At 41.8% G+C, this 13867-nt stretch overlaps 2 protein-coding genes across 7 annotated transcripts in view; one reads left to right on the top strand and one right to left on the bottom strand.

The window, feature by feature from the left end:
• Nucleotides 1-9842, top strand: part of LOC140905374 (uncharacterized) — a 36060-nt gene extending 26218 nt beyond the window's left edge. For all 3 annotated transcript variants that reach the window (XM_078851160.1, XM_078851161.1, XM_078851162.1), the window contains exons 3-4: nt 8254-8662; nt 9251-9842. In XM_078851160.1, coding sequence (XP_078707286.1) covers nt 8254-8662; nt 9251-9786 — 945 coding nt within the window. In that variant the 3' untranslated portion in view covers nt 9787-9842. The remainder of the gene's footprint in view (nt 1-8253; nt 8663-9250) is intronic.
• Nucleotides 1-13867, bottom strand: part of PTPN12 (protein tyrosine phosphatase non-receptor type 12) — a 150578-nt gene that overhangs the window by 131 nt on the left and 136580 nt on the right. Inside the window, exons 15-18 of one of the 4 annotated variants that reach the window (XR_012156837.2) lie at nt 13593-13684; nt 5649-5679; nt 4528-4644; nt 1505-1686 (exon numbers count right to left, since the gene is read on the bottom strand). Coding sequence is in view for 3 of the 4 variants with exons in the window: in XM_073328578.2 (XP_073184679.1) it covers nt 1625-1686; nt 4528-4644; nt 5649-5679; nt 13593-13684 (302 nt within the window). In the remaining variant the exon portion in view is untranslated. Of the gene's footprint in view, nt 1-367; nt 1687-4527; nt 4645-5648; nt 5680-13592; nt 13685-13867 lie in introns of those variants that run through there. The other 3 variants (XM_073328578.2, XM_073328580.2, XM_073328581.2) reach the window with 3 other exon arrangements.

The raw sequence follows: 13867 nt of genomic DNA, 5'->3' as shown, positions 1-13867 counted from the left end.
AAATGACTAAATTGCCCCCCATTGTAGTAGAAAAGACTCTGTCAAATCCATGGCTAGTGACCAGAATAGCAGATACCCATGTATGAAGGTTTCAGTCACTACTTTCATTAATAAAAACCAGTTATAAAAAAATCTTCATATGCTATACTACTCAGCTCATTTCTACTGTTTTTTGCATTATAATTAGGCAGAATCTCTAAGGAAGTTAACAGAAAATTTTTTTAGCATCCATTAGGTTCAGTTTCATGTTTACAGTAATGAGCACTGAAGAATTACAAACAGCTGAATATGACCTTGCCCACCCCAATGTACTCTAGTTCATTTTTGAATAATATACTTGTTCCTTATAAGTAAAAACACAGTGAAATTTTGAGGTACTTTCTTTAATTTAAAGAGTCTATCATTATTACAGAAACAAAGCTTAGAAGTAGAGAATCCTTATAAGGATTAATCCTTGGCATGGTATGCTGCCAAGATTCAGTGTAGCTGCAAGGGCTCTATGTGAATCTTCATATAAGTTGCTTTCACACATACACACACTTGCTGAATGATCAAAATACTATTTTTACCAGCACAATGGAAAATAATGGCTCTCAAATAGTCCCTTTACCAGTGTGTCCTGAAATGTTTGTACAAAAGTAGAAATACACACCATATTATACTGTAGCATTAAACCAGCTATTATGTAGGAAGCTTTTAGGAAATTCATCTCTATAAATTGAAACTTATGAAATATTAAAATGAAAACTAACAAGTGATGGTTACTTAGAATTGGTTCTATTTTACTGGAAGGTCAGATACACTAAACAATTTTTTGTTTTTATACATTTCTAAACCCAGATGAACTCAAACACTGAAGCAACATACATAGGCTAAGAGAATTCAATATTGTTCCAAGGCACTTACTGAATCTCCATGACTAGATGAAAACCGGAACAAATTAGGTCTGACCAACAGTATATAATATAAAAATAACCTTTTGCTTACAATTTACAAAACGTATTACAATCTTTATCTCTGCAAACCTGCAATTCTGGCTGTATGTCCAGAATTTTTTTGTTTTTAAATCAGAAACCATTTTCTAAAATTTCAGGGCAAATAATTTACAAATAAGATACACATGAATTTAGAACATGCAGAGATTTCTTACATCTTCTGTTAATATTTTATGATTGCAACTTTATCAAATTATATTCCTACTTGCCCTGTACATATACAAAATAATGCTTACAAGGTAATCAAAAGTTAGCAAAAAGTAGTCCATAAACTCAATTTGTCAAAAGTATCACTATATTAACAAATGTCTACAAGCAGCGTGTAACAGGGTTAAAAGACATTAAGGCAATAATACTTGGAAGTTACAAAATAAACCATATGTAATACTTTCTCCTAGGTGTAATAAGGCAGGTAGATGGCCCCAGCAAAAAGTTAGGTTGTAATACTGGAATCCACTGTTGTGAATAATATTTAAGGTTTTATGTGGGATGTAAAGTAAAAAGTGTACCATTCTGTAGTTATAAAACTACACTGTTCTGTGTTAGTCCCCAAAAAGTAAAGAGTGGAATACTGTTTATTTAGTTTTCAGTGGCACTTGACTTTTCCAGAGTGACCATTTTCTTTTTCATCATGTCCATTCTGATGGTTGCTCTCTTGGTCCTCTTGGCTTTCCACAACGGTTACCAAAACCTAAAAACAGAAAACATTTAAATTCCGTCAACTTTGAAAAAAAGCAAATTCAGAATTAGCATTGAGAACAATCGCTATTGTTAAAGCTGTTCAGCATCTCCCATTTAAGATATTCCTACTTTCAGGGACTTACAAAACTTCATGTCTCAATACAAGAGTTTTAAACACAAGATGCTTGTAGTAACTACAAACATGAACCATTCAGATACTTTTATATTTCATTATTTAATTTGGAAGGTACTTAATCCACAATGCCAAATTAAGTCTTTTATAATTTGCTTATTTTATTCCCCCAAATACCATGATTTTGGAAAATTGTTTATGTCCTCAGGTTTTCATAACTATACAGTGAAAATGTGTTATAATCATTAAAGCATAATTTTGCAGACTCTGTAAACACACAAGTGAGGATTGATTAGATAATTAGAAACCCAAACAATTATGAGTAAAACATGACAATACACGGACAATTTCAAAAAGGAAATTCAAACAGAAGTACATTAAAGTATGCTCAATTTCTCAAATATACTAAGAAATTCATATTTACAGTAGGCTGTCACCGGTTCCCAGCTTCTGGCAAACAGAGGCTAGGGACACTGTCCCTGCCCATCCTGGCTAATAGCCATTGATTGACCTGTCTAGTTCTTTTTTGAACACTGTTATAGTCTTGGCCTTCACAACATCCTCTGACAAACTGTTCCACAGGTTGACTGTGCGTTGTGTGAAAAAATACTTTGTTTGTGTTAAACTTGTAACCTATTAATTTGATTTGGTGACCCCTAGTTCTTGTGTTATGTGAAAGAATGAATAACACTTCCTTATTTATTTTCTCCACACCTATTATGATTTTATAGACCTCTTCAATATTTCCCCTTAGTCATCTCTTTTCTAAGATGAAAAGTCCCAGTCTTATTAATCTCTCCTCATATGGAAGCTGTTCCATACCCCTAATCTTTTTTGTTGCTCTTTTCTGAATCTTTTCCCATTCCAATATTTTTTATTTTTATTTTTATTTTGAGATGGGGCGACCACATCTGCACTCAGTATTCAAGATGTGGGCATACCATGGATTTATATAGACACAATATAATATTCTGTCCTATTATCTATCTCGTTCTTAATTATTCCCAATATTCTGTTAGCTCTTTTGACTGCTGCTGCACACTGAGTGGATGTTTTTAAGAAAACTATCCACAATAACTCCAAGATCTCTTTCTTGAGTGGTAAGAGCTAATTTAGACCCCCAACATTTTATATGTATAGTTGGGATTATGTTTTCCAACATGCATTACTTTGCATTTATCAACATTGAATTTCATCTAAGGTGCCACAAGTACTCCTTTTCTTTTTGCGAATACAGACTAACACATCTGCCATTTTGTTGCCCAGTCACCATGTTTGGTGAGATCCCTTTGTAACTCTTTGCAGTCTGCTTTGGACTTAAATAGTTAAGTAATTTTGTATCGTCTGCAAATTTTGCCACTTCACTGTTCACTCCTTTTTCCAGATCATTTATGAATGTGTTGAACAGCACAAGTCCCAGTACATATCCTTGGTGGGACTCCTCAATTTACATCTCTCCATTCTGAAAACTGACCATTTATTCCTACCCTTTGTTTTCTATCTTTTAACCAGTTACTGATCCATGAGAGGACTTCCCTCTTATCCCATGAAGCTTACTTTGCTTAAGAATGTTTGGTGAGGGACCTAGTCAAAGGCTTTCTGAAAAGTCTAAGTTCACTATATCCACTGGATCCCTCTTGTCCACATGCTTGTTGACTCCCTCAGAATTCTAATAGATTGGTAAGGTATGATTTCCCTTTACAAAAGCCATGTTGACTCTTCCCCCACAAATCGTGTTCTTTTATGTGTCTGATAATTCTGTTCTTTACTACAGTTTCAACCAGTTTGCCCGGTACTGAAGTAAGGCTCACCGGCCTGTAATTGCCAGGATCGCCTCTGGCACCCTTTTTAAAAATTGGTGTCACATTAGCTAACCTCCAGTCATCTAGTACAGAAGCTGATTTAAATGACAGTTTACATACCACAGTTGTTAGTTCTGCAATTTCACATTGAGTTCCTTCAGAACTCTTGGGTGAAGAGCATCTGGTCCTGGTGACTTATTACTGTTTAGTTTATCAATTTGTTCTAAAACCTCCTCCAATGACACCTCAATCTGGGGCAGTTCCTCAGATTTGTCACCTAAAAAGAATGGCTCAGATCTGGGAATTTCCCTTACGTCATCAGCCGTGAAGACTGATGCAAAGAAGTCATTTAGTTTCTGTGCAATGGCCTTATCTTTGAGTGCTCCTTTAGTATCTCAGGTTTTAGAGTAGCACCCGTGTCAGTCTGTATTTGCAAAAAGAAAAGGAGTACTAGTGGCACCTTAGAGACTAACCAATTTATTTGAGCATAAGCATCCAATGAAGTGAGCTGTAGCTCACGAAAGCTTATGCTCAAATAAATTGGTTAGTCTCTAAGGCGCCACTAGTACTCCTTTTCTTTTAGCATCTCAATCATCTATTGGCCCCACTGGTTATTTGGCAGGTTTCCTACTTCTGATGTACTTAAAACACTTCTTGCAATTACTTTGAGTCTTTGGCAAACTGTTCTTCAAATTCTCTTTTGGCCTTCCTAATCATATTTTTACACTTGATTTTCCAGAGTTTATGCTTCTTTCTATTTTCCTTGATAGGATTCAACTTCCATTTTTTAAAGGATGCGACTTTTTCAAAAACTAATAAATGGAATGTACACGCTGAATGAGTAAACATTTATATATTTATGTACTAAATTTAAACAAATACATAAAAGGGGCAGTTTTGAATGAATGGCAATTACCAATATCTGTGATTTCTACTGGAATTTCTGAAATTTGACCTCTTATATCAGTGGAACTGGAAAGAGGAATCTGAGGTATAGTATCAGCTGGTGTTTTGTTGCCCATTTCAAGATTATCTGGAAAACAAGAGATTTTAATATAAATATGTTAGGCAAGCAATTTTTGTGGTATTCTTAATTTCAAAATGATGCTTTTAAGTCAAACTTGATTCAAATTTTACCCTTTGTAGAAAACAAAGCCTTTATAAAATCCAAGGCTAATAAAAATGTTTTTATTCCGGTAGAAACAGTTATTTTTTTCTTTTAACACTTCCCTGAAGTGTTTGTAACCCAAGCACTGCAGCACTGAGAACTAAAAGTGCTTACAGTAAAGTTTCAGGAGTTGAACTAATTCCACTGGTTTTCAATGACCAATCTTAGAGAAATCCAAATATTAAATTCTTATATCAATATGAAGTAAATAAGATTTAAAAATTCCTTTCAGTTTTTATGTTCTAACCAATTCATATTAAAGGTAACTACGTAATATATGATTTCAGTTCACAGTATCCTTTAATATATTCATGTAAGTAGCTTTCCTTTCAGCTTGTATTTGGTGCTTCTGAGCAACAGAACAGAATTAATTGTAAATACTTCAGGCGTACACCAATTTAACCTCATTAATGAAGCTCCAAAATAGTGTGAGAGAGAAAATTAGTTCATATTGTAAAATAAAATGAAAATTAACTCAATATTTATATAGTACATACAGATTTAGAGTAGTTTGGAAACGAAGATGAAAAGATAAGACTGTTTATACATTAGTATAACAGCTACAATTGAATAGGAATAATTTTTAAGTCATGGAAACCTAAATATTATTGTAACAAAGTGTAATAGGCTATAAGCTACAAAAACTATGGTAGATTTAAAAAAGGATTAAGAATTTAAGATGTTTGGTGACTATGCAGTGCACATCTCCTGCAGCTGGACCAACTAGTTTGGTGACCAGCTAGTGCACACAGGGTAACTAACTCCTTTTGGCCTCCCACCATTACTTCAAGGTAACTCACAATGCACTAGGAACCTGGCAAGTTGTTAGAAAGTTTCATTTACATTTAAGAACTAAATTAATCACTTACCAAGTTTTACACATCCAGCTGTTTTCAAGCCCTGTTAATATGAAATATTGTATTTTAAATTTCTGTAGGATGCCTCAAAATAATTTGTTAAAGAACGTCTGAGATATTCAAGATAAAAGCAAATATTTTTGGAAGGAGATACCATAAGCAGAATTGGAAAATTTTACACTTCCTACTAGTGGAGTAGCCAGGATGGGACATTTGGGTGGGCGGGCAATGACAGGAGGGACCCGCCTCCCCCCATCCCTTCCAGCAGGCCTTGCGTAGGGTAATGGACGCTCTGGCCAGGGTCCCCCTGGGGCCCTGGGTGCACAGCCAGCTCCGGAAGGAGATGCTGCTCTCTAATGTGCATGGCTCCCAGCACCCATTCCCGTCCCACGCCAGGCCTGGCTCCCCAAGGAGGCAGGCCTACCTTTTTTGAGGATCAACTCTGCTGCTGCCAAACCGCACACTCACTTGCCCACCCACCCTCCTCCCAGTGGTGGATTACCACTGGGTCATGCCCAGCGGCCCCAGCCAATTGGGGCGTCCCCATCCCCCAATCCACTCCACCCGGCGCATCTGCCAGACAGCAGGGTTGAGGTGTGGGGGCTTGCCCTGCTTCACTCACCTGGTGCTTCTGCTGAGGAGTGGGGTCGGGGCTTGTGGGTGCAAGCCCCCATGCCCTGACCCCACTCCCTGGCAGGCGGGGGGAGCCAGGCAAGTGCTGGGGCTGGAGCAGAGCTGGGTCTTGGGGATGGGCCTGAATGCTAAGTGGGTGGGCTGGGCGCTACAGAAGACTCAATGTTAAAAAGTATGATAGTCTGGTGGTAACAAGTGCTGATAGTTAATACATGAATTACTGGTAAAATCATAGTTTCCATTCTGGAATGTTAGCAAAGTTAGCAAAGGAATGTTAGTAAGTTATGATGCATTAAAGACGACCTGGAAAGCTTTTAAAGTTTGTTCATTTTTTCATTTTATGAGACTCATGGTTAGGGCCCTACTAAATTCATGGTCCATTTTGGTCAATTTCATGGTCACAGGATTTTAAAAATTGTAATTTCATGATTTCAGATATGTAAATCTGAAATTTCACAGTGGTAAAACTGTAGGGGTCCTTATCCAAAAGGTGGTTGTCGCAAGGTTATTGTAGGGGGCTCGTAGTATTGCCAGCCTTACTTCTGTGCTGCTGCTGATGGTGGCACTGCCTTCAGAGTTGGGTGACCAGAGAGTGGGAGCTGCTGGCCTGGAGCCCAGCTCTGATGGCAGCATTGCTGCCAGCAGCAGCTCAGAAGTAAGGATGAAATGGTACATTATTGCCACCCTTACTTCTGCGCTGCTCCTTGTGGAGCACTGCCCTCAGAGCTGGATGTCTGGCCAGCAGCTTCTGCTCTCCGGCCACCCAACTCTGAAGGCAGTGCAGAAGTAAGGGTGGTACTACTGTGATCCCCTACAATAACCTTGCAACCCCCCTCCCACAACCTCCTTTTGGGTTAGGACCCCAGTTGGAGAAATGGTGGTCTCCCCCCATTAAGTCTGTACAGTATAGTGGTTCTCAACCTTTCCAGACTCCTGTACCCCTTTCAAGAGTCTGATTGGTCTTGCATACCCCAAGTTTCACGTCTCTTAAAAACTACCTGTTTACAAAAATCAGACAAAAATATAAAAAAGTGTCACAGGACACTATTACTGACTCTCTCATTTTTGCCATATAATTGTAAAATAAATCAATTGGAATATAAATACTGTACTTACATTTCAGTGTATAATACATAGAGCAATATAAACAAGCCATTGTGTGTATGAAATTTTAGTTTGTATTGACTTCGCTAGTGCTTTTTATGTAACCTGTTGTAAAACTAGGCAAATATCTAAATGAGTTGATGTACCTCTTGGAAGACCTCTGAATACTCCCAGGAGTACGTGTACTCCTGGTTGAGAGCCACTGGTATAAGGTAAAAGTACACAGAAGACCATATTTCACGGGAGAGACCAGGTTTCACGGTCCATGATGTGTTTTTCAGAGTCATGAATTTGGTAGGGCCCTATTCATTGTTCACAAAGATTCATTTCTACTTTATTTTGGTCAAAATCCACATTTTCTTGCTTTTTATAAGAGTAAAAAATAGCTATTCTGATCTTTCTGCTCTCCCCTGCAATTTTCAAGGAAAAACAAGAGTAGTTCGGGGGACTTCAGGTTTGCCTTCAGCTGACACTTCTATTTGCGTATCTAACCGAGGCAAACATTCCACTTTCTATTCCCTCTGTACTTACACAGTTCTAAATTGATTTAGTTAAAGTTGTTATAGTATTTTTATTGAAGATGCTACATTGTTGCTTCCCAGCACAGAGTATGAGAAGGGGGCAGCTCAATAGCAGGAGCTCAGATGACAGCTCAATGATTAATGTGATCATGGGGTTTGTGAGCTACTGAAGGCAAATGGGCGTCCCCTAAATGGCAACATTCAAGGAGGAATGAGGGGGAAGTTTTTTTTAAAACATTAGGTGGACTTCAAACATACATATTAATATATATGAGGGCTGTTAGAAAAATTCAAGACATTTTCTCAGGTCGCTTTTAACGACTAAATTAATTCATGTCACTATTAATTCATGTCACCAGGGCATGAAGGACAGAGGCCATAACAGGGACCCGAAGCAGTGCCGCGTGAAACTGAAGGAGCTGAGGCAAGCCTACCAGAAAACCAGAGAGGCGAACAGCCGCTCTGGGTCAGAGCCCCAAACATGCCGCTTCTATGATGAGCTGCATGCCATTTTAGGGGGTTCAACCACCACTACCCCAGCCGTGTTGTTTGACTCCTTCAATGGAGATGGAGGCAATACGGAAGTAGGTTTTGGGGACGAAGAAGATGAGGAGGAGGAGGAGGTTGTAGATAGCTCACAGCAAGCAAGCGGAGAAACCGGTTTTCCCGACAGCCAGGAACTGTTTCTCACCCTAGACCTGGAGCCAGTACCCCCCGAACCCACCCAAGGCTGCCTCCTGGACCCAGCAGGCGGAGAAGGGACCTCTGGTGAGTGTACCTTTTAAAATGCTATACATGGTTTAAAAGCAAGCATGTGAAAGGATTACTTTGCCCTGGCATTTGCGGTTCTCCTAGATGTAGTCCTAAAGCCTTTGCAAAAGGTTTCTGGGGAGGGCAGCCTTATTTCGTCCTTCATGGTAGGACACTTTACCACTCCAGGCCAGTAACACGTACTCGGGAATCACTGTAGAACAAAGCATTGCAGTGTATGTTTGCTGGCATTCAACCAAAATCCGTTCTTTATCTCTCTGTGTTATCCTCAGGAGAGTGAGATATAATTCATGGTCACCTGGTTGAAATAGAGTGCTTTTCTTCAGGGGACACTCAGAGGAGCCCATTCCTGCTGGGCTGTTTGCCTGTGGCTAAACAGAAATGTTCCCCGCTGTTAGCCACAGGGAGGGGGGAAGGTTGAGGGGGTAGTCACGCGGTGGGAGGAGGCAAAATGCGACCTTGTAACGAAAGCACATGTGCTATGTATGTAATGTTAACAGCAAGGTTTACCCTGAAAGGGTGTAGCCACTGTTTTATAAAATGTGTCTTTTTAAATACCGCTGTCCCTTTTTTTTTCTCCACCAGCTGCATGTGTTTCAATGATCACAGGATCTTCTCCTTCCCAGAGGCTAGTGAAGCTTAGAAAGAAAAAAAAACGCACTCGCGATGAAATGTTCTCCGAGCTCATGCTGTCCTCCCACACTGACAGAGCACAGACGAATGCGTGGAGGCAAATAATGTCAGAGTGCAGGAAAGCACAAAATGACCAGGAGGAGAGGTGGAGGGCTGAAGAGAGTAAGTGGCGGGCTGAAGAGAGTAAGTGGCGGGCTGAAGACAGGGCTGAAGCTCAAATGTGGCGGCAGCGTGATGAGAGGAGGCAGGATTCAATGCTGAGGCTGCTGCAGGACCAAACCAGTATGCTCCAGTGTATGGTTGAGCTGCAGCAAAGGCAGCTGGAGCACAGACTGCCACTGCTGCCCCTCTGTAACCAACCGCCCTCCTCCCCAAGTTCCATAGCCTCCACACCCAGACGCCCAAGAACGCGGTGGGGGGGCCTCCGGCCAACCAGCCACTCCACCACAGAGGATTGCCCCAAAAAAAAGAAGGCTGTCATTCAATAAATTTTAAAGTTGTAAACTTTTAAAGTGCTGTGCTTAACGTGCTGTGTGGCATTTTCCTTCCCTCCTCCACCACCCCTCCTGGGCTACCTTGGTAGTCATCTCCCTATTTGTGTGATGAATGAATAACGAATGCATGACTGTGAAGCAGCAATGACTTTATTGCCTCTGCAAGCAATGATTAAAGGGAGGAGGGGAGGGTGGTTAGCTTACAGGGAAGTAGAGTGAACCAAGGGGCGGGGGGTTTCATCAAGGAGAAACAAACAGAACTTTCACACCGTAGCCTGGCCAGTCATGAAACTGGTTTTCAAAGCTTCTCTGATGCGTACCGCGCCCTCCTGTGCTCTTCTAACCGCCCTGGTGTCTGGCTGCGCGTAACCAGCAGCTAGGCGATTTGCCTCAACCTCCCACCCCGCCATAAACATCTCCCCCTTACTCTCACAGATATTGTGGAGCACACAGCAAGCAGTAATAACAGTGGGAATATTGGTTTCGCTGAGGTCTAAGCGAGTCAGTGAACTGCGCCAGCGTGCCTTTAAACGTCCAAATGCACATTCTACCACCATTCTGCACTTGCTCAGCCTGTAGTTGAACAGCTCCCGACTACTGTCCAGGCTGCCTGTGTACGGCTTCATGAGCCATGGCATTAAGGGGTAGGCTGGGTCCCCAAGGATACATATAGGCATTTCAACATCCCCAACAGTTATTTTCTGGTCTGGGAATAAAGTCCCTTCCTGCAGCTTTTGAAACAGACCAGAGTTCCTGAAGATGCGAGCGTCATGCACCTTTCCCGGCCATCCCACGTTGATGTTGGTGAAACGTCCCTTGTGATCCACCAGAGCTTGCAGCACTATCGAAAAGTACCCCTTGCGGTTTATGTACTCGGCAGCTTGGTGCTCCGGTGCCAAGATAGGGATATGGGTTCCGTCTATAGCCCCACCACAGTTAGGGAATCCCATTGCAGCAAAGCCATCCACTATGACCTGCACATTTCCCAGGGTCACTACCCTTGATATCAGCAGATCTTTGATTGCGTGGGCTACTTGCATCACAGCAGCCCCCACAGTAGATTTGCCCACTCCAAATTGATTCCCAACTGACCGGTAGCTGTCTGGCGTTGCAAGCTTCCACAGGGCTATCGCCACTCGCTTCTCAACTGTGAGGGCTGCTCTCATCTTGGTATTCATGCGCCTCAGGGCAGGGGAAAGCAAGTCACAAAGTTCCATGAAAGTGCCCTTACGCATGCGAAAGTTTCGCAGCCACTGGGAATCGTCCCAGACCTGCAACACTATGCGGTCCCACCAGTCTGTGCTTGTTTCCCGAGCCCAGAATCGGCGTTCCACAGCATGAACCTGCCCCATTAGCACCATGATGCATGCATTGGCAGGGCCCATGCTTTCAGAGAAATCTGTGTCCATGTCCTGATCACTCACGTGACCGCGCTGACGTCACCTCCTCGCCCGGTATCGCTTTGCCAGGTTCTGGTGCTGCATATACTGCTGGATAATGCGTGTGGTGTTTAATGTGCTCCTAATTGCCAAAGTGAGCTGAGCGGCCTCCATGCTTGCCTTGGTATGGCGTCCGCACAGAAAAAAGGCGCGGAACGATTGTCTGCCGTTGCTCTGACGGAGGGAGGGGCGACTGACGACACGGCTTACAGGGTTGGCTTCAGGGAGCTAAAATCAACAAAGGGGGTGCCTGTACATCAAGGAGTATTTCAGGCAGGACTGCACGGAGGGTTCCAATAAGAAATGGTGCACCTAAGTTATCGTTCTTATTGGAACAAGGAGGTTAGCCTGGCCTCTGATTGATACATGGCTAGATTTACCTCGCTGCACCTTCTCTGTGAGTGACTGCAGTGTGATCTAGAGGAATGAGTCCCCTAGACAGGGGAGGAGGCAAATGAGTACAAAACAAATCTGGTCTATTTCTTGTTCTGACCCACTCCATCTATCTTTTACATCTTTGGCTGGCAGCAGACGGTGCAGAAGGACTGCATGCCATCCACATCTCATGGCTGCTCGGCAGAAGATGGTACAGTACGACTGCTAGCCATCTTCATCTCTTGCCTGCCTGGCAGAAGATGGTACAATACGACTGCTAGCAATCCTCATCTCTTGCCTGTCTGGCAGAAGATGGTACAGTACGACTGCTAGCAATCCTCATCTCTTGCCTGTCTGGCAGAAGATGGTACAGTACGACTGCTAGCAATCCTCATCTCTTGCCTGCCTGGCAGAAGATGGTACAGTACGACTGCTAGCAGTCCGTATCGCCTGCCCGCTCACCATAAGACGGTTCAATAGGACTGCAGGACTAAAGAGAATGACCTGGTCAAGTCACTCCAAATTTAGTCCCTGCGCCCATGTCTGCCCAGGCGCTCCCAGCCGACATGGCCAGGAGCACCTCGGACACGACGAGGACGACTACCAGTCGTATTGCACCGTCTGCTGCCAGAAGGCAATGGGTTGCTGCTACTGTGCAGCAAAGCCGTACCGCGTCTGCCAGCACCCAGGAGACATAGGGTGACAGTTACCTGAGCGGGCTCCATGCTTGCAGTGGTATGGCGTCTGCACAGGTAACTCAGGAAAAAAGGCGCGAAATGATTGTCTGCCCTTGCTTTCACGGGGGGGAGGGAGGGAGGGAACGGGGGCCTGACGATATGTAGCCAGAACCACCCGCGACAATGTTTTAGCCCCATCAGGCATTGGGATCTCAACCCAGAATTCCAATGGGCAGCGGAGACTGCGGGAACTGTGGGATAGCTACCCACAGTGCAACACTCCGGAAGTCGACTCTAGCCTCGGTACTGTGGAAGCGCTCCGCCGAGTTAATGCACTTAATGCATTTTCTGTGGGGACACACACACTCAAATATATAAAACCGATTTCTAAAAAACCGACTTCTATAAATTCGACCTAATTTCGTAGTGTAGACATAGCCTAAGTGCCTAAATCACTAAGTCACTTTTGAAAATGGGAGTTAGGTGTTCTTGGAAATTTTACCCATAGTCTACCCTGAAAGACAAACAACTGGAAAATAAGTAGGTTTGTCATCAGATTTCACTTAGCATATCTGAGGCATTAAAAAGTGATTTTTATTTTAACTGTTTTTGTTAACCAATTTTTTTAACTAAAATCACTTGGATGGCAAAATGCTCCCAACCCACATTTCTCAATCATGTAAGACCTCCTCTAACTGTAAAACCTTCATATTCTTTGTACTTTTAAGAAAAACACCTTTTGGAAAAGTTCTCCTCAAGCTCCTTATACATCAAAGGATAGTCATAATCCTAATTTACACTGTAATAAATTTTTTCATTGCAGGTCACCTTTAAAATGTCTACAGTTTTGTATGGGGCAAGGATTGGAGAAATGTAGTTAGTTGCAATGGAAAGGAAAGAGGGATTGTTCGTAGCACTGCAACTGCAGGCGGCAAAGGAGAGTAGTTTGAGTGTAGGTAGCATTTAACTCATTTCATAGAACGTTCAATTTCTGATCTTAATTTTCACTTCTGTCTGTAAAGCTAGAAGAGCTCTGTGCTACCACTTCATCTGAAGTATTGGTGACAAAAAAATGCAGAATGTTAACACTCAACATTCAGAACAGTGTAGAAAAGCAGCTCAGGTTTAAATGCAAAAATTAAATTGGTATAGGTCACCAGTTAAAGCAAAAGTCAGTTAACTTGGTCAGTTGAAGTTTATCAACACTTATAACTAACATTTAAAAAAAATTCTTTTACCATTTGGTTGTATATTCAAAAGGTTAGTTCTAGAAGCTAAAAATTAGCATGGACTTATCACTGATACTTACTGTAGATTCTGTTTGTTTAGGAAGATTCTGATCATGCAGTATACTCCTTTCAGCAGATTGTGAAAACATAAAAGTCTTGGTCAAAGGTGCACCTAATAAAAATGAAATCTTAAAATCAAAATATATTTCAGAAATTTATACACTGATCTCCTGAGTTTCAATACCATACCAAGGACCGTCCTAACAAAACTTTAGAGAGAAGTTACATCAACCACCTTTTCTAAAAGGTCTTTAAAACAAAGAGTATTCACAATATTTCTAATCAACATTTTGTT

This window comes from Lepidochelys kempii, chromosome 1 (genome assembly GCF_965140285.1).
Source record: "Lepidochelys kempii isolate rLepKem1 chromosome 1, rLepKem1.hap1, whole genome shotgun sequence".
NCBI lineage: Eukaryota > Metazoa > Chordata > Testudines > Cheloniidae > Lepidochelys > Lepidochelys kempii.
This window is presented reverse-complemented; position numbering and strand designations above follow the sequence as displayed.